This window comes from Danio rerio, chromosome 7 (assembly GCF_049306965.1).
Source record: "Danio rerio strain Tuebingen ecotype United States chromosome 7, GRCz12tu, whole genome shotgun sequence".
Classification (NCBI taxonomy): domain Eukaryota; kingdom Metazoa; phylum Chordata; class Actinopteri; order Cypriniformes; family Danionidae; genus Danio; species Danio rerio.
In genome coordinates, this window is record NC_133182.1 from 64830807 (window position 1) to 64853476 (window position 22670).

At 32.7% G+C, this 22670-nt stretch overlaps 2 protein-coding genes across 5 annotated transcripts in view; both read left to right on the forward strand.

Moving 5' to 3' along the window:
* The window catches only part of acox3 (acyl-CoA oxidase 3, pristanoyl), a 45631-nt gene extending 23080 nt beyond the window's left edge, over positions 1-22551 (forward strand). For 2 of the 4 annotated variants that reach the window (XM_068222211.1, NM_213147.2), the window contains exons 14-18: positions 2639-2754; positions 13665-13839; positions 16673-16740; positions 16835-16921; positions 20506-22551. In XM_068222211.1, the coding sequence (XP_068078312.1) occupies positions 2639-2754; positions 13665-13839; positions 16673-16740; positions 16835-16921; positions 20506-20625 (566 nt within the window). In that variant the 3' untranslated portion in view covers positions 20626-22551. Of the gene's footprint in view, positions 1-2638; positions 3118-3668; positions 8417-13664; positions 13840-16672; positions 16741-16834; positions 16922-20505 lie in introns of those variants that run through there. The other 2 variants (XR_012382359.1, XR_012382360.1) reach the window with 1 other exon arrangement.
* The window catches only part of stim2b (stromal interaction molecule 2b), an 860843-nt gene that overhangs the window by 202375 nt on the left and 635798 nt on the right, over positions 1-22670 (forward strand). The gene's annotated exons all lie outside the window — the stretch shown is intronic.

Here is a 22670-nt window from a genome sequence, read left to right on the forward strand (position 1 = left end):
AGAGGTCCTGACCCTCTCTGGATATTAAAAATACCATGGCAGTTTTTGTAAAGAGTAGTTGTGTAACCCCAGTGTCCTGGCCAAATTCCCTCCATAGGGCCCTTACCTATTGTGGCCTCCTAATCATCCCCAGCCACCGAATTGGCTCTATCACTGTCTCTCCACTCCCCCTATAGCTGGTGTGTGGTAAGCGCATTGGCGCCGTTGTTCTGTGGCTGTCGTCGCATCATCAAGTAGAGCTGCACACTGGTGGTGGTGTGGAGAGACCCCCCCCCCCCCTCATGATTGTGAAACGATTTGGGTATATATATATATATATATATATATATATATATATATATATATATATATATATATATATATATATATATATATATATAGTTTGCATATGTACTATATTGTATTGTACTGCATTCATATCAGTAACATGATGTCTGTTTATTTATTCAGAATTAGTCTTTCTCAGTTTGTCCATTTAAACCTCTTTCAGAAAAAGTACAATATCAAGCATAATCAAAAACCAGACAAGACTTCATATGTGCAGCATACATGCTCATTTACTCAGAATCTTTATTTCTGCCTCATTTTGGGGTATTTACTAAGTGATGAGAAAAAAAAGCCTTTAGTGTGTGTGGTCTTGTTTCACAACCTTCTTTTCATAACAAACTCATTCTCTTCAATAGTAGGGATTGCAAGTTGTATTCTGATTTATTAGTTCCTTTATATGGTGGGAAAGTGCTTATCTAGCATTGTTTTGTTGTTAAGAAGTCTGTTATTGATGCCTCTGTTTGAACAGATTAGGTTAATGCAGTTGTGGTCTGTACATTTTAATTGTTCATAGATTGTCTGTTTATGCTTGTACTGTAAATGCACTTGAAGTAGTTCAGTCAAAATGGAACATTGTAATAACATGTTGGTGTGGGAAATGTGTATACACTATCTATTGCTTTAATGAACTCCTGATTTACTTGTATATTGATTGTTACTAAGGTTGTTGTAGTACTGTAGTTAAGATTAGGAAAGGGATGGGATATGGTTATTCAGAGTAGGGCATTAATATAATAATATTAATAATAATAATTCATTACATTTATAGATCGCTTTTCTAAACACTCAAAGTTCTTTATACATTAGGGGGAATCTCCTCATCCACCATCAGTGTGCAGCAATCATCTGGATAATACTACGACAGCCATATTGCACCAAAAATCGCACACCACACAAGCTGATTTGCTTGAGAGGAGACAGAGTATTGAAGCTAATTATGATTTGGGGCAGATTTGGCCAGGATGCCGAAGTTAAAACCCTATTATTTTTCGAAGGACATCTAAGGAATTTTAAAGAGAGTCAGGACCTTGGTTTAATGTCTCATCTGAAAGATGCCGCTCACTGACAGTATAGTATCCCCTCCACTAAACTGGGGCGTTAGGACCCACACCAACACTTCCGGCAGCAACCTAGTTTTTCCCATGCGTTCTTATATCCAGGTACTAACCGGGCTTTAGTGGGTGAACGTGAGAGATGCAGAGAGCTGCCACATTCAATATGTGTTTTAATAAGTTTTTATAGCCAGTATGAAAGCTAATAAAGAACTACAGGTAGTTAAAAGTAAGAATTGGTCTCCATACTAAAGCTCACTCACTCGCATTCATTCATTCATTGATTTACTGATGCTCAGGCCTTTCAGATATAGGTTAATCGTTTTTTTATTCATTTAGAACATTTATTATAAATAATTTTGCAGAAACTTTTATCCAAACAACGGACAAATTAAGCTGTTAAATAAGATTTTTAACTGGTATTTTGATTCATTCCATGCAAGTGAGCTGCTACCAGTAACTTGTTAGTAGAAAAACAAATACAGCCAAAACTAAATGAATGACTGTAGCCCCACACTTATGTGAACATGCTCAATACAGCTTGCTGAGAACATTGATTAAAGGTTATTAGCATTATTATCTTTTAAAAAAAAATCATTGATAACATTGTTTCAGCTAAAAAAAAAAAAAAAAAAAAAAAAAAAAATATATATATATATATATATATATATATATATATATATATATATATATATATATATATATATATATATATATATTTTTTTTTTTTTTTTTTTTTTTTTTTTTTAATATCTTATATTTCTCTACTGAATAGAAAAATAAGTATGTATCATGCATGGTATGAGGCTAAGTAAATTATCAAAAAAATGTACATTTTGGTTGAACTGTCCCTTTTTAAGATAATCTCTTCGTGGATCTAGATATTGGGTTACTTCTGCGTCATGTGTTGGAGATCTACGTCCAAACCTCAACTATCCAAAACACGAGACCCTTGTTCTTTAGTCACAGTCCACACCCGGATACCTAATCCATGATTACATCTGTGTGAGAGTGAGTGTGTGTGCACCAATCCTCTAACAAAAGCTCCAATATCTGTTCAAAATTATCTTGTTTGTTGACCTTTATCCATGTGCCTTTCCATATAAATGTGTTCGCCAGCACTGCATTACACTTGATTCAGTTTGTCATATATAGACACAATATCCACTTATCTCAAATTTGTCTTGTGGTTTATTTTTATCTCCTATTCCGTGTCCATTTTTTAAATGTAATTGAAAGATTTGGTATTGTGTCCTCAGTGCCCCTGGCAGCGTATAAGTGGCTGGTGTGTTTCTTACTGGGTGAGAGCCAGAGGAAGCTGTTTCAGGAGAAATCTTCCGGACTGGGAGACTTTGAGGCCCGAAACAACAGCCAAGTAGGTTTTAATTCTGCACTTTAATAAGATAAGACATTAAAATGTATGTGTCTTTGTTTACTGGCAGCTCTGTGGGTTGTGGGGTAGTCTGTATTTTGTACAAATACTCTGGTACCTCAACATACCTCACATTTAATCTGTTTACAGTACATCATCTTAAACTGATTATATTTAATGACCTCATGGAAACTTATAGGCCATAGACCGTTTAACTTCAGACCTGAATTATGTTCCAAGTTTCTGAAAAATGAAGAAGTATGATTTCACAGATCTTGAGGCTCCTATAAATGAGACCGGATTATAATAATAAAAATTAAGACTCTTTAAGTGTATATATTTTGTCCATTTCGATGGACATCAGGGGCCTCATGTACGAAGACTTGCGTGGAAATCTTACTAAAACATTGCGTACGGACAAAGCTGTAAATGTGCGTACGCAGAAAAAAATTCAGATGTATGAAACACTGCGTACGCCGAATCTCACGCATATTCTTTTGTACATCCGAATGAACGTGAAACTGAGCGCAACATGCACGAGCACAAAACCCCTCCCTGCCTCCTCCCCCGTATGAATATGCTAATGACTATGCTAATGGAAAAACCCAACGAAAAAGCAAAGGCAAAATCAAACAAAAAGAGAAACTTTGAACAGAATGTGAATTGAAGGAGCTACTTTCGGAGGTAGAACGGAGAAAAGCGGTGTTATTTGCAAGTTTGTTCTCCGGAATTAACAACAAAAGAAAAAAATAGAGTGGGAGAGTTTAGCCTTTTCCTGCCAGAAAGCTGCCGTGAACCTGCGCACATTCCCACGTTCAGTTCATTGTTAGTAAATCCAAACGTGAGCGATTCTGAGCGTGAAACCTGGCGTACGCAAAGTTTTTGTGCGTACGCAGCGTTGATACATGAGGCCCCAGGTCAGAACAGTTATACTTTCTGAACATTATACCAACATAAAACACAAAAAAATGTATGATTGCTGGTGTCATCTTGAAATCTATTTTTACAATCACAAACATTAATATTGTAGTATTGTAGATTTTTGTTGTATAGATTGCACCTTGTTTATAAAAAACTTTATCTTCATCTTAGATATTTCCATCTGTTATATGCTCAATAACCCCAAGATCTGTGTATTCTGCATATGAAATTGTTTCAGAAATGAGTTAGTAGATTGATATACTTGTTTATATAAAAAAGTTCAATCAGCATTACTGGAGATTCACTTTCAGTAACAGATTTTGAACCCGTTCTACATCCTAATGGACAGACATATCTAAATAAAATCCTGATCTAAACCTTGCAGTGTTACAAAAGATTATAAACGTTAATTAGTAAGTGCAATCCATTGTTTTTACATACCATCTATGAAATATTGGCAAACATATCAATAAATCTGAATAGAAGCATTGTGAATGTGGCTTTCTTCTATGTCTGAAGTGAAGTGATGCTATGTTGCTTTTCAGTGTAGTGGATTTTTTCAGTTTAGAACATGCTGAGCCTTACTGTAATTTGATTGGATGACAATCGTCCACTCTCATGGACTGCAGGCTTTAAATTAGATGAAGTAATCAGTAACCGCAAAAAAACATGACATAAGCTGACATAAGATAGGGTGTACTAAGATGAGCCGGATTTCCACAAAAAAATTGGCATAATTTGATTAAAATATGGTTAAAACATTAACATAATATTAGTTGCTGTGGCAGAAATTAATTTATATTTGAGCAATGAAATATTTATTTCATTTTTTTATTGATCAAAAGTTTTACTGATCAGAAGTCCTCATTGTCACATGATTCTTTATGTTGTAAATCATTCTATTATGTGTATTATTTTTATAATGATTAATGTTAAAAAGGGGGTTGCATACATATGCAGGTTTTTCAGTAGCGGAAGTTTTTTTACAATCCTATTTGCTGAAATAATAACAGAAAAACTCATCAAGACTTTCAGAAAAGAAAAAAAACTAGTGTGAGACTGACGATGGCAGCCAGAGAAAGGAAAAAGGTCAAATTTACTCTCAGCCCCATAGACATTGCATTAGTAACGCCTCGCACAAGCTGTAATTCGTTTTCTGTAATTGTACCAAAGATGATATAATACGTTCATGAATGCATATAAATGTTCATACGATTTTTTCAAAACATTAAAAACTTTCAAGGATTTAAGATTATGATGATGACACGCCATAACAGCCTTGTGAAAAGGGTTTATATGGAAGTTTTGCCTGACATCAATAACTGATAAGTCTGTACATGTAGAAGCCCATACACGATGTATAGTTGGATAAATACACTTACCTTGTAAATAATTAGTGATTTAAAAGCTAAATACAAAGAACATTTTTAGTTAATTTGCAAATTGATTTGAGTGCATTGTGACTTGGTTGGCAACACAGTGGCGCAGTAGGTAGTGCTGTTGCCTCACAGCAAGAAGGTCGCTTGTTCGAACCTCGGCTGGGTCAGTTGGCCTTTCTGTGTGTAGTTTACATGCTCCCGTGGGTTTCTTCTTGGTGCTCCGGTTCCCCCCAGTCCAAGAACAATTGGTACAGGTAAATTGTCCGTAGTGTATGTGTGTGAATGAGTGTGTATAGATGTTTCCCAGAGTTGGATTGCGGCTGGAAGGGCATCCGCTATGTAAAAACATGCTGGATAAGTTGGCGGTTCATTCCACTGTGGCGACCACGGATTAATAAAGGGACTAAGCCGAAAAGAACATGAATGAATGAATGAATGAATGAATGAATGTGCCCTGGTAACATACTGCATTTTTGGCAATATAACTGTTTTGCTGGTTAGGATTTGTAGAAATAGTGTTTTCTTTTTCATTGTCACTATTTAATGCATGCTTATTGGGGAAAAAATTATAGACCCCAAACTTTTGGGAAAAAGAAGAACATTGACTGTATGTAGATCAGATTTGTAATGTTATTATAGTTGTAATTTACCTGCATTCTCTCTAGATAACCAGAAATCTGCTGCAAATGATGTATGTGTTTTTTACTGCTGTCTTATGCTGTTCACACCAGACGTGGACCTTGCAGCTAAATCACGATATTTGCGCCTAAATATCCGCGTGAATATTTGAGGTTTTTTTTACGCTTTATTCGCACGTCAAATTCACTTCAGAACAGACGCGGATTCGCGTGATGGGCAGGACATTTGTCTGCCTGGTGACTCTAGCTTTGTTGCTAAATGGCTAACATGAATTTTATTAAGAAAATAACAGTGTTTATGTGCTTTATGAAGGCTGAAAAACAGCGTTGATACGTTTAGGGCCGTGTCTGAGTCCACTAGATCCTTTCAGAGGTGCATCCAGCTCTGTGACCTCATAATCTCCTCCAGAAACAAAACCTGGATGATGGAGGCTTTAAGGGGTGCTTTTAACTGAGCCAAGCCCAGTTTGATGAACTGTTGTCGGTGTTGGCTGGAGGATTTCCCCTGGGACATCAACAACAGGCGCTACGTCACAATCATGCCCCCACAAGAGCAAGCTTCTGATTGGTTAACGCGGCACGATTGTCTTCTTAAGTTCAGATTTTTTAACTTGAGCGATACGCGCAAAACGGCCAATTCGCGCAACGCCATTCGCACATACCACACCATTCGTGCAATTTGCGCCACACCATTTGCGACGTAGGATGTTTATTCATGCGTTTGCATTGACTTAACATGTAAATCACTTGCGCTTGACGCTCCTTCTGCGTCTGTTGTGAACACAGCATTAAAGTGCTTAAAGATGCAGTATGTTTGTTTGACACCCAGTGGTTGAACTAGGTAATGCATTCCTGGATCTAAACACACAAAAGCGCAGGTTGCCAGATTGAGGACCAACAGGCCTTACCATTTCGTTGGAGTGCAGTGAGTGCACTATTCTGTGCTTGTGAATGGCTGTATTTACATTTCTGCCGGGTTTCGTCTGGTGCAAAACTCATCCCTTAGTGTGTTGTTAGGACATGGGGTTACAACGTGCTCTCCTAATGTTTATGCTCATGATATTTATATTATTTGTTAATTAATAACCTCATGTGGAACTCTTGAAATCTGCATCTCATTTTGGAGTCTGCTACTGTCCACCAGAGGTCTCATTTCGGTCATGGACACATGCTTTGAGAGCCTTCCTGACTGAATGAACGAAATATGCTGTTTTCCAGCAAGGCAACCCAGGCTGCTGAAACATAATTGGCTAAACTGGCATTGGGCGGGTTAAATGACCAAAATAAAGATGGTCAAAATGGCGCGTAGAGCACATTTTAAAAGAAGAATATCTGACTTCAGCATTGTTTTTCAGATAATCAAGAATGTTCACTTAGCATGTTTCTGAAATATCTGCAAACATATTATGGTATCTGTATGCTTTAGAAGAGTCAAAAACTTACATACTGCACCTTTAAGTAAGGCATATATAAAGCAACTTTGACTGAAAGTTATATTTTTTATTATATGCACACCTGTAAATAAAAATGCCAAAATGTTATTTTTTTCATAACAGCGTCATAAATGAGACATGCTACATAGAACATTTCAGTAATTAATTATTTTTTAAAAATTCCACCCATAAAGTAATCTTTTTTTACACTCTAAAGAAGCTTTTGTGAAATGAAAAGAATTTATTAATGTTTAATGTTCTGCAGCTGTTCATTTAAGAGTCGTGTTTCACCAGTCGGATGTTATTGATGAATGGAATGTTATTTTTGTTAATATTTTAGTATCAGGCTGAATTGTGAGGATAGCGCACACCATGTTTCCCATTTAATACCTTCTGTACAATGCTGTTCTGTTTATGACTTATATCTAACATAAAACAGACCTCTGGTTCCACTGACACATCTTAAACACTGAGCAGACATTTGGCTCCAGCATATCCCTTACTTAATATCTGTTCCACCAAGCTACAAATCTGCATCACACTGGGCATTTCAAAGGGCTGATGTCTGACCTCCACATCTTGTAGGATTTAAGCCTTTTTGCCATATCAGATTCATAAATATGTGCATGTCCGTGGGGTCCGAGACACATTCAGGATGTGTGAAGGTTGCTCGTGTCAAATTTCTAATGGGATAAACCGAATTAAGCATTAACAAATAAATGAAACGCAGCCAATACAATTCATACACACCCAGTGATGCCTGGAAAGTATTTAGACATTTATTCTAATGTGACTTACAGTATGATCTTTGACAAAAACTGCGAATGGTGATCACTGAAGCTGCAAAATTAAATTTGTCAGGACTTGACAAATGATAAAATTATTTAATTGAAGAATTCAGTCACTAAGTCCATGTGCACTCAACAAAACTACAGCTTTTTCAAAGGTGACTAAACCAAACACATCTGGATACTGTTTTTTTAAACTCAACAGAAACTTTTGTGATTTGGATATCTAAAGATAGGTTAGGATAGCTAAAAAATAGTCTGACACAATGTGTAGATCTTAATGTAATTAGGTAAATTGTCACTTTTTTTCGGTTGTTGTGGAAATAGTTTTGTGTAAATGTTGTTCCTTATGTTGGGTTCAGGGCAGCACAGTGCCTTTTTTGCGTGAGTTGATTATATTAAAGGTCAGTACATAAGAAAAGAGGTGAATTTCTGCCTGGTGGCCTGAATAACAAGAAAAACACGACACGTTTTCTGAGACTGCAGAATTTATCTCAATCATGTTCAAAAAAGAAAAATAAGTAAATAAATAACCAAAGCAGAAGATTTTATATAATTTCAGCATCGATATCGCAATATGAGCATTTACAATAGTCCTGTCGCTAGCATACACAATGTTCAGTTTGTATTATAATTTATCATTTGCACGTGTTTTTATTGGCTGTAATTGTATAATGACCTTAATAGCATTCAGGCATAATAAATTGTACCATTTTTGATCTTTACTATGATTAATATTATTGAATTATTTTTATTTTAATCATTCAGTTACTGTACTTGAACACTTTTATACTCGGGAAACAATAAAACACTTTATTTCAATTGTATCTTTGTCTTGATTATATTTATAGATCTAAATGCTTGCAACACATGCAAATACAGAAACACAATGCAAATAGCACAGACCACAACAAAAATGTGTTGGGCACCTCAAAAAGTTTATAGATTGTTTATTATATTTATTATAGATGCGCTCCCACTGCAAAATCATCAGATTCCCTCTAACATTATAAATTATTTCCAAATAGAGATATTTAGTCAACTGGTGAAACTGTATTCATATCGCAAAATGTCTATAGCAAAATAAAAATAAATATAGCAATGTTAGATTTTTTTTAACATTGTGCAACCCTACCCAGCATTATCTTTAATTTTATTATCATAATTTCTTTTTAACAAGCTCTTATTAACTTTTACAGCCCTGGTGAACATTTGTGCAGATGTTGATGTGTAGAAAAAAACACTCATTTATCTCCCTGACACTTTCCCAGACATTTGAGTAAGACTTTATTTTGATGGTCCTTATTGCACGTTTTGTTGATTAAAAGTTGCATTGCAATTACATGCTAATACTTCTCATATGATAATTGGTAATATCTGTTGTTTTCTGATGATGCTGCTCCTTTAATAGACATTTAACTGACATAAGAAACTTTGCAAGTACATGTCAGCTTACACTAACCCCAACCCTAACCTAACAGTCTACTTATAATCTAATGAGAATTAGTTGTCATGTAGATTCAATGTAACTTAAATTCAACAAAATGCATTAAAGGGACCGTCAAAATGAAGTAATACCAACATTTGTACCAGAAACTTTCATAATCACTCCATATCTCTAAAAAAACATTGTGTGCTGAGTGTATCTCACACAGGTGAGTAGGCTTGACAAACCACCTGTAGAAACAGTCTCTCTCCATATGCACCATCCACTTAAACTCCAACTTATCAGTACTCAATTAGGAAAACATTAGCTACGTTTTCATGCAAAGATGTGAAATAAATGTATGTGCAAAACTGGATTATCGCATAAAAGATATGAGAATAAAGCAGCGTTTCCATCCAACGAGTCAAGAGAACAAAATCATCAATTCCTGATTAACTGGTGCCAAATATCAACAGTAAAAACAGAATTTACTGCGGTAGGAGAAGCTGCGTCAAGCTTTTCTCTTTTTAATAAATAAACTTGCATCTCAGAAGACAGTATGCCGAGTAGTAATGAATGTGGTGGTGGCGGCGTTTGAAGGCGTGAGACATGGAGCACAGACGCTCTTGATTCTATAGGTCATTAATAATAAAATAACACTAATACTTAAACGGTAAGGTGTTATAGAATGAACAAAACAACATTTCAGATGTTTTACAGTGTGCTCAGCCCACTGGTTTGTCCATTTACACACATTTTTATCATCACATGATCTCCTATAATGAAATCGCATGACCTTTTTTAATGTGCTTAATAGAATTTATTCAGTAAAAGTGTTTCCATCATAATTTATGCACATCTTTTCTTATCGAATAAAAGGTTCATCCCACACAGATATGCACACATGGTTTTTATGTGCATTTTCAAAATTTATGACCATTATGGCGTTTCCATCAACAATCACATCCAAAACGTGCATAGAAATAGTTGGACGGAAACATAGATAATGTTTACTTGTGAATGTTCCACAAAATCTTGTTGCATTACTTGTTTTCTTTAACCTTAACTTCTTCTTTTGCACAATATCTTGTACAATATTGTTCTTGTGTACAAGTACTTGTAAAGTCCGTTTTAAGTTATGTGCACTGTAAAAAATGCTGGGTTCCACTGTACAAAATGAGTGGTGATTTAAACTTATTTTAAATAAGTAGTTTAAACAAACAGCAAAAATACCTCGTTGAGTGTGTGTAGTTTTATTGTATATGTATAGTCAGAAGTTAGCATAGTTGGATTACTGCTCCAGTATGTTAGTTATATAGGTTTAAATATGTATGTTATTTAAGTATGTTTGTATATAGGTTTAAAATAGCTCTGGGCTCCAGTGTTGTGTTTATATTTGTGATTATGTTGCACCGTGGTCCTGCATGACATGACATTTCATTTCACTTTGTCCACACATGTAGTGGAATGGCAAGAAAGCTCAACTTGATTTGATGTAAAGAAATAACACAGCTAAAACAGTAATGGACTACAAACCAACCCGATTTCATAAGGAAACGTACCTATTTTACATGTTGTCAGAAAAGTGGCTAATTTGTATGAATTCATGTTTTTTTTTTTTTTTTGGAGCATTTTTTTTTAACGAGGCGTGCTCTAAACCCCACCCATAAACCAAACCATCATTGAGATATGATCAAATCATATGAAAATGAATGAATGAGATCTTACAAGTTCATATTAGCCATTAAATAAAAATTTTAAAAAATAAATTGCAGTGACCTACTGTTGGAATAAGAGGTCAATTATTTCATGCATGTTCAATACAAATTCAGGAGGCGGAGATCAATTTAAAAAATATTAGCAATTTATTAAGCACAAATGAATAATTCGATGAGGGCCCTCGGTCGCATAATTGTTTCCTATTGGTTATACAATGCTATTCAAGCGAACACTCCAGGCTTCTGCGAGAGTTTTCTTAAGACTAAAGACCCAGTTTAGTTTCTCTTTTCTGCACAGAAGAACTGGACCAGTTAAATGCACATACTAGAGACCTCCATAGGCCCCAATATATTTTCATAAATGGTTACACAGGAAATCAGAAGCGAGAGACACACGTTTCTTTTATAGTTTCTGCTGCATATTTCTTGTCCAAGATGGTTCGTTTTGCAAAATGCCTCAAATTTTGCAAAATGCCTCATTATGAAAGAACATATGCAAAATAAATCTCCTCAAAGGCCAGTTTCAGTTAACATTAATTTGACAGAGCATACAAAATATAGTGTAGATTATAAAAAATATATAGAATGATTGTTATAAATTGTAAATTGTAATTGATAAATTGTAAAGATTGTAAATGATTTAACATCACTTTAGGCAAAGCATACACATACTAATAGAGAATCAAGGATAACTCTAATAAGAAATGAAAAAAAGAATTATATTTTTTACACTACACTGAGAAATGGTATGCTCAAGTCAGGCCTGCAATAGGTTTGGGTTGATCATCTAGTTCCAATAATCTGAATTTGATATAATTGAGACAGTATTCTGATTAAGAGTCTACCATGTAAACAGTGATTTTTGATTACCTTAACCCGACCAAAGTCATAATCGAACTTAACAGAAATGGAATTAAGACATGTGGAGTATGCTGATATTATATTTGAAGTGCTGTACAGACATGTAAACACTCAAGCTATCACCGTCGAGTAGGATTTTTGATGCATTTTGGAACAGAATATTCCATACTCACACACAGATATTTGACACTTCTCTGCACCTACCGAGTCAGTAAAGGACCACAGACACCTGCATTGTGAAATGCAAAAGTTTTTTTTTTTTCCCATACAATGTGTGGTATCAAATTCCATTAAAACAACACAGTGGTTCATACTCGCTTCCAATTCCTCAGTTTGTCATGCATGAAATGTTCCTGAATGAAAGTGAAGGTGTCAAACTGCAGTTAAAGTTGACAAATTAAAAATGAAACTCCTGAAATTACACGAAACTCTGGAGGTAACGTGGATTGTGTGCTGACGCAATGACGATAATCTAATATTATGTGCAATAACATGTAAAACAGGATCATGAAAGGAGCATTCAAAAAGCAACTCCTGTAAACACCTTAAACATATTATTGTCTTATTCAGATTAAGGCAAATAACTTGATTGTCGTAGTTGTGCAAATGTTGATTATATAATGAAACATTATTGTTACAGTCTCATACAAATTATATTGATGAGAAATTAGAAAACAGATTATGTGATGCTGAAAACTGGAGTACAAATTCTTCTAAATAATAACATGCACAGTAAAATCTGTATTCACTGATCATTGAAGTTTTTAACAAATAAACATTAGGAAAGCTTGAATTATTCCAAACTTTTGAACTGTGGTCTGTGTGTGTGTGTTTTATGACAGTCTACTTCAGCCAAAAACATGCAGCTAGTTAAAGGCCACATGATATAATGAGTTGAATTTGGACCCTTTCCAATGATCGCCTCAAGCTTCAGCTTTCAGACACATGAGAGTGAGCTTAACTTGAGCTCACTAGACCAACAAACAGCAATAGAGCAAAAATTGACAAATGTAATCAAGCAGGTCGAAAATACACTGCTAAATTGCTTTTCAGTTTTTGTCATAACTAGTCCAAATATCAAAAAAAAAAAAATCTTAAATTAAGAAGCATTTTCTAGACAAGTAAAGCGTAAAAAGTTTTTTCTTGTTTTCAGAAATAATGTCAAAACTGAGCAAGTTTTTTTTTTAACAAGTCATCCTATTTTAAAGTTAAAACAAGATTACTTTACTTACATTGTTGGTGGATTATTTTGCTTGTTTTAAGGAAAAACTTAATTTTGACTTGAAAACAAAACAATATCCTAAATGCTTCATGATTTAAAATTATCTTTAGATGTTTGTACTAGAAACAAGACAACAACCCAAAAGTACTGTATGAGAAGCGTTTTTTGCAATGTATATGAGCATGTTTAAAATGTCCTGAAAGCTGCAGAGAAAGCAAAGAAAAATTAATAAAGCAGACATTCCTTACGCACAATACTGACCCAGCAACCACCAAAACACTGAGAATCACTCTCTAGCAACCAGACACAAACACAAGCACACTACCTAGTTCATCCAGCATTTTTCTTTAAAACGTTCCTCTCTATAAACATCCCAATTAGTGCCTGTCACTGTTCTGTCATGTGCTGGCTTGAGATTATATGGGTCATAACTCCCTAAGCACTTTTACTAGATGTATATGTTAGAGTTAGTATCCTTGGATTTAGTCTTCCTGTAACTCATCTTTCTCTTTTTCTCTCTGTGTTAGGTGTATTACTGTCGTACATTGGCTATCGCCTTTATTGAGCACACAGTGCTGCAGCGTTTCCATGATCTGATTCAGGATGAACAGACTCCAGCTGCTCTCAGATCAGTGCTGGGGCGTCTCTGTGCTCTCTATGGCTTGTGGACTCTCACCAATCACATGGCAATCTTGTATCAAGGTAAACCACTGTTCAAGGCATCTGATTATCTGCTATTATTATTATTATTATTATTATTATTATTGTTGTTATTATTATTGTTATTATTATTATTATTATTATTAACCCTTATGTGCTGTTGGGAATGTTTTATCCACTCTGGGGTGTTTTTGAGTCTTAATTTGGTCATACTAACTGTTTCTGTTTCAGCTAGCAGCTTATTTTCATATAATTTTTGGTGACAAATGTTATTTTAACACATATGTTGAGAAAATGCTTTGAATTTTTTACTTAACGATACACTGGGCAACTGTCTTAGCCTTTTGTTTTGTTTGAGATGAAAACATTCACTTAATTAAAATGCTGTAAAAATGCATCAGATAAACACCTTTTCACTTTTTTTTGCATAAATCTGTTAATCAACCTCAATCCTGATAAAAACTACTAAATGTTTTAAGAATTACAGGATTTTGACTCTTTAATTGCCGAATTCATAATCATTCATAATAAGTTTTTTAATTTTAAACCAATGACACCATATAATCAATATAATCACGTATTTATATATATATATATATATATATATATATATATATATATATATATATATATATATATATATATATATATATGTATATATATATATATATACATATATATATATGTATATATATATGTATGTGTGTGTGTGTGTATATGTATATATATCTCCGCACATCCCTAATATATATATATATATATATATATATATATATATATACATATACACACACACACACACACATATGTATATATATATATATATATATATATATATAAATATATATATATATATATATATATATATATATATACATACACACACACACACACACACACACATATATATATATATATATATATATATGTATGTGTGTGTGTGTGTATATGTATATATATCTCCGCACATCCCTAATATATATATATATATATATATATATATATATATATATATATATATATATATATATATATATATATATATATATATATATATATATATATATATATATATATATATATATATATATATATATATATATATATACATATACACACACACACACACACATATGTATATATATATATATATATATATATATATATATATATATATATATATATATATAAATATATATATATATATATATATATACATACACACACACACACACACACACACATATATATATATATATATATATATATATATATATATATATATGTGTGTGTGTGTGTGTGTGTGTGTGTGTGTGTGTGTGTGTGTGTGTATATATGTATATATATCTCCGCACATGCCTTATATATATATATATATATATATATATATATATATATATATATATATATATATATATATATATATATATATATATATATACATACACACACACACACACACACACACACACACACACACACATATATATATATATATATATATATATATATATATATATATATATATATATATATATATATATATATATATATATGTGTGTGTGTGTGTGTGTGTGTATGTATATATATATATATATATATATATATATATATATATATATATATATATATATATATATATATATATATGAAACATATAAAAATATATGTCTGATGCACTTTTACAGCAGTTTAATGAACAGTACACAAGGGTATAGATACTGTATAGTTCATTTCCATTTTTTGATAGATGAGTTTCTTTCTTTCTTCTAAACACAAAATACAAAATTGGAATCTCAGCAGTTGGCAGTAACCAAAGACTTTCAAAAATAAAAAAAACAATAAATCAAAAATAGAACATTTGAAATATTTTAGCTCCTGTTTCAGAAGACATCAAATGACCCACCGAAATGAAAATGTCCTAATAAATTGAGGTTTGCCATCACAAGAATACATTTTATTTATATTATACTGTTGTATCACGTAAATATGATGTAAGTATGTTAAATTATAGCATCTCATATAATTAGTTTTAGTGCTGTTTTTTCTTTCTTTAATCATATAAATATTGCCTTGACATGCTTAAAAACCTTTTCATAAAACATTGAAATTTGGTCACACTTTAATTTACTGTGTCCTTTTTACAGTGTAATTGTACATTTAAGGACAGGGCAATTTTTATTTACGACATACATACTATAGGGGTTTTGTTTGTTGGTATTGTTATAAGATGCATATACTTATGCATTTTTTTCTGCTTTTACTATCAGCTAAAATATTCAATAACAAACTTTTGGAAATTTAATGTCGCTACGTTACATTGGCATTAACTTGTAACTGTTATTATGTAATACAGTATATTGCAAGCTAGTATCCTTTCATATAGCATGTATTGTCTTAATAATAAACACACTTTGTTCCTTAGTTTTTCATTTGTGACACTGAACTTTTTTTTTTTTCCAAAAGCCAAAAATTCATTATATGGGTCAAAATTATCTTCTTTTTTTGCCATAAATCATTAGGTGACATGAAGACAATTAGTAAATTTCTTACTGCAAATATATAAACATTTCTTTTGATTAGTAATGGACTAAACACTTCATTTGGATAACTTTAAATGTGATTTTCTTAGTATTTAGATTTTTTTAAACCCTTTAAAAATTTATTTATTCAGCTTTCACGTGATAAATGTACTGTATATGAATCACAGTTTAAAAAAAATACACTTATGATTGGCTTTGCGGTCTGGGGTGTAATTTCTGTTTTGCGTCACAACTTAATTCTGTTTTTCAATAAAGATAGATCATTCATACAAGTAAAACTGTAAGCGTGTAGGTTTTTGAAGGTTTATTGAGTTTCATTTTTGTGTTTACAGGAGGTTATTTTTCTGGTGGGCAGCCGGTTGACTTCATCCAGACAGCCATTCTCACTCTGTGTGGGCAGGTTAGTGTTATGTTAGCTGTAGATAATTCACAGACCCCTTCAGTAATTAGTGTATTAGTGTAATTAGTCAGATGCCCTCTGACTATGTGTGCAGCTGAAGGATGACGCTGTGGCATTGGTTGATGTTTTCGCTCCTCCTGACTTCATCCTCAACTCTCCCATTGGCAAAGCGGATGGTGAGGTAAGAAACATAAAGAAAAGTCCACAGTCCTGTGGAATCACTTATGTAGATAAATGTCCTCCAAAAGCTGCAAAAGTGATCATCTAATATGCAGTGACTCCACAAAGGTTTGTCTTATCCATTTTTGCAGTGACTTTTAATTAAGTGGTCAAAAGGTAAGTTTTAGTCTTTTATATAATTTTGACAGGACTCTGTACCAAACCTTTACTTCAGTACCTTGAAAGAAAATAAATCATTATGTGTTGAATCTATAGGCATGAGTAATCAGATGGATTTGTGTGTGTGTGCAAAAAAAACAAACAGGGGTTCGTTCTTCATATATGGATTACTCAGTTAGCTAGATTTTGTTATTGAGGATTTGACATGATCCAGGATCATTTCATTCTTCAAAGTTCATCTGAGAGTTGTGATCATAGCAACAGGTCTGATAGCTCAAACCTGCTCTGGAGCAGCAGCTTATTTTATATAAACAGGGTTAGACCAGGTCAGTTCAAGCAAAGGTAATATTGAAAATATGAACTGGATGCTGATATTGTTTTACAGTTTCACTATCAACTCTATTGTGTGCACATATTTACTTGACCAATCAAAAAATAGTAATAATTATTTTTGTTTGTGTTCAAAAGTAAAGTCTCCTATGCTCACCATATTTATTTATTTTGTAAATACAATAAATATAGTATATATTTATCTTATGGAATGTACAGTACATCATTACAAATAAAATATACATATAATATATATATATATTATATAATAATATATAATATTTCACTGAATTATTTTTATTTAGTATTATAATAATTATTATTTTCACTATTATTGTGTTGCATAGCTAATATTCCAGCAGTCATTTCTCCAGTCTTCAAATTCTCATGATTTTTCAGTAATAGCATATATTAGACAACTAATGAGAAAGTACAATATCATGTGTTTTTTCACACTTGAAAATTAAAACTGTTGATATGATTACATACTTGTATTTTCTTGTAAGTACACAACCTGACAAAAGTCTTGTCACCTAAAAGTTTTAGCAAAAACAAATAATAACTTCTAGTTAATCATTTGGTATTAAAAGTGGCTTAAATGACAGGCAAAGGCTTCTAGATTACGCTTATTTGACCACAATTAAATATGATCATGGCTTGATTTTGAATGATTTCATCAGAACAGTAAGATCTGAATTTGCTTAGACAAAAGTCTTGGCACTGAACAGAAATAATGTCTAGTATAGACTATAAAGTCATGCAGCAGTGGAAAAAGAATGAATACTGTGTTTGACTCCCATGAGCTTGGAGGACTGCATCCATACATCTCTGCAATGACTCAAATCACTTATTAATAAAGTCATCTGGAATGGCAAAGAAAGCGTTCTTGCAGACTCCCTGAGTTCATCAATATTCTTTGAATTCATCTTCAATGCCTCTTCCTTCATCTTACCCCAGACATGCTCAATAATGTTCATTTCTAGGGACTGAGCTGGCCAATCCTGGAGCACCTTGACCTTCTTTGCTTAGTTCCTCTGCAGTATTTGTGATGATTGGGATGCAGTTCACATGAAAAATCTAAATGTTCATCAGAAAAATCTACCTTGTGCCACATTTCCAAATGATCAACTAGTCAAGTTATTATTTGTTGCTCTTACAACTGGGATTGATGACAAGACTTTTGTCAGGTAGTGTACGTATGTATATATTACCAGAAGTACATTTCATTTATCAGTGAATGTTTACAGAAAGAAATACATAAGTATACCCAAAGATTATGCTTTTAAAGATACTGTATATGTATGTGTATATATATATATATATATATATATATTTATATATATATATATATATATATATATATATATATATATATATATATATATATATATATATATATATATATATATATATATATATATATATATATATATATATATATATATATATATATATTAAAAGGCCTTTCCAAACAGAATCTTTTTTTTCCGCTAGCCTATGAAACGTGTTGGCCTGACAGCTAGTAATGATGCAATATTCACTGGAAAATTTTACAGCTTATTGTGTCACATAAAGGGGGTAAAATTAACTTCACCTTATAAAATCAACAGTTATTAAGTCTTTGGGTTGTGCGTTTATTCAGTTTTGACACAAAAGTGAAAAAAAAAAAAGTATTAATTAAAACAAACCAATTTTATGCATTCGGAAAAGCTGTATGGTTTTTCCATGATATAAAACACTGCCTTTAAGTCTGTTTAATTCAGAAACATGACTCTGACTAGACATTACGGTGACTCATTCCTCCAGTCAAATTCTCTCAGCACTTGTTTGGCAGGCCATGTATTTTTGAGAGTTAGACAAAAACAAAACTTTATTGAAACACTAGACGAAGTCTCACACACACCCCACTGACACAGAGACCTTCCCCCTGATCCCCTACTGAGCGAGACACTTTTCATGTTTACATTTGGGGAGATGTTTACTGGAAATGAACTTCAATTTGGCACTCAGTCATTTTCCGACTCATCTGAGGTTATGATAAAAGTGAAGTGTCTTATTTGTGCAAGCTTTCCACACACTAGCCCAATTGAAGATTTGTTGTTAGTAGTAGTTGTTAACTTGTTCTTGCTGAACTTTGGAAATGTTTGGTTTATTAATATCAATTCAATGTCTTTTATGACAACTGTGTAGCTCTGTAATGCATTAAAAAATGAAGCTTGTATTATTTTACAAACAAAACAAGAAAAGGTAATTTCTCTATTTGTACTCTAGCAGTTTAGTTTAGCTCAGCATTTTAGTAAAAAGGCTTTTGATGCATGCATGTATATTGCACATGTGTGGAGTTAGTCAAAATATTGAGAAAGTGTCTTATTATTTCTAGAAAGTCATTATTATGAGACGAGAAGTCATCATTTTGACTTTTTAATCTTATATTATCAACTTTCTAAGTCATAATTTTTTTTTTCTTCATCATTTTGACTTTTCAAGGCTTGACTTTTTTTTTATCTGTCAGAAAAGGGCTTCCACTGCTGAGAGAGCTCAAAAAAGTTAAGAAAACATGAAAATATGAAAAACAACATTTTGATTAATTTGAATGTGATCATATAATGGCTACATTTTATTGGTTACATGTAAAATACAGAATACTATTATTATTATAATTATTAATGTTTTTTTTTTTCTATAGTACACTGCGCAATTTATAGTACATTGCCTCACCGTCAAATGCAATCCTCTCAAAGTATGCTCAATATAAGTCTTTTCCACAGTCTCGATTGAGGTGTAATGTAGGCTCAGTCTATTCTGTTGCACCTCCTGCACTCTAGAATGATCTGTCTTTAGTTATAAAATCTTTATTAATCTGGACATTTTAAAAAGGCTAAAATAAGAAGACTTAAAAACCTATTTATTTTACCAATCCTCTGTAGTGTGATTGGTTGAAGAATGGTGAATTATTTTCTGTAAAATGCTTTTGTTTGTTGTCATGAATTGTTTTATTTATGGTTAAGCGTGGTTAGCACTTCGGTTCATTCTAATGGTTTTGGAAGTGCTTGATGAGTAAAAGTGGAGTTGATCTGTTTCTAATTGATCTTTCAGCTCTACAAAAACCTGTGGTCTACAGTCATGCAGGGTAAGAACGTTCTGGAACGGCCATCTTGGTGGGCTGAGTTTTGTTCTGACAAACCTGTTGTTGGATCTCTCCGAGCCAAACTCTAAATCCTCAGTCTGGAAAAATCATGGCAGACATCCTTCTGTATACCCTTCAAGCCAAGCAGTTTTATCCTGATATTGCAAAACTGTCGTACAGTTGTCACAATTAAATGAACTGAATGTTGCATCTAAGAAGATGTTAATTTTGGTGTTATATCATGAACAGATTCAGTAAAGCTTCTTAAGATCAGAAAAAAACAGCACGTGGTGTGCTGTACACATTAATAAAAGTATTTTTGCAGCGCTTCCTTATTCACTGTGCCACGATAAACTTTTAATAGTAACTCCATATATATTTCGCTGTCTTGATTGAACCTACATTGCCAGATCTGTGGCTTTAAAGGTGACATTGGCTGGCTAATTACAAATGTTGATATGATTCTGAAGGGTTAAGCTTTTTAATGGTACTGTAAAAAAAACAAATTTTACCTTGTCAAAAACACCTCAATTCACAGTAAGCCAGTTTGCTTCTTATCTGTTTAACTGCTACTGAACTTCTGTTCACCACTCTCTGAGGCTGCCGGATCGTGAATGGCTAATAGCCTACCAGTCAATTTTTTGTGGCGCAGTTACTGAATATACCATTGCACCACACATACAGCTCTCATTAAGCATTTAGCTTCTGCTGAATTTGGGCTGTGACTGACATGAAGTAGAATTTGAAGCTTTTATACATTTCAATGACACAATACATAAAATCGATGCATATAAATGATCATTTCTTGACAATGCAGCATGCCATTAATCAAACTAACATTTACACAAAGTGGCACTGCTGGATTTGGCAAAAGCTCTATTTCTGAACTGGTCATTTAAAACACACTTACAAGCACAGCTCTGAACACATGACAGAATGATCTAATTTTAAACACAAGTGAATTGAAGTTAACTTTTGATAACAACCTAACAAAAACTACAATTGTATCTAAAGAATGAAGCTTTCAGACAAATTGTAGGTTTGCTTAGATTCTTTAAAGAAATAAGAAGTCCAGCTTCGTATTTCTGATAACACAGACATTATCATCTCCCCCTTAAAAATCTTTGACATAAATAGGCTAAGATAGTTTAAAAAAAGCTTCATGTTTTCTTTTTAACTTGTCTGAGCTGACAGACACAGCAGAAAAAAACAACTAAACTCTAATAAATCTATAAAAGGGAACATTTCATCTGATGTCACCTTTAATGCACAGGTAGCTAAACATAGAAAACAACCATACTTTAACAAAACCTTTACAATAACAATGTTTAGATACTTATTGTACATTTTGTGTCATGTTGATACAGTGCTCAGCATAGAGTGCAACTCGTTTTGAAAATTAATATGTTTTTCCATTTCTCAGTGAATATAGGCAATGTATTTTGGTGCATTTAAACAAAACAGATTTATTAAACAGATATATTTATTACAATAATATTTTAGTCACCAACATATTTAGAAATTAAAAGATAATACAGTTAAAGTAAAGCTAAATATTGCACAAAAACAAATTACAACCTGCAAAATGTTTCTTTTTTTTTTTTTTTTTTTTTTGCTGCTCTTGATTTCTCCTCTCATTTAATTTGTATTTAATAATTTTCTATAACACACATTTGGCTGTACTAGTTTTTGGAACATTATCGTAAGTTATTTGGTTAAATAAGCTCCAGATTTAGCTTCAGTACTGACTAATCTAATGTATATGCACAAATATAATATTGTAAAGCTTCCTATAGAAAATTTGAATTAAAAAATAGATTTGTGAGTGCTGTACTCATTTATGCTGAGCACTTCAACTGGCATTCAGTTCTGTTTAGGAGTGAATATGTGTGATTTCTTTTTTTCTGAATGGTAAATGATTTTATGCACATTGTCATCTTGTATTAATATGTAATGTATAATTGCAACAGATTTTGACTTTTTAAATAATAATAAATATTTCTTAATTATTTAAATATGATTTTTTTTTACTGAATGCATGTCCACATTACTGTACTATACTGTATGTTAAGAAATAATTGACAACAAGCCATTGAATTATTAGAAAAATAATACACACCCAATGTGGTAAGCG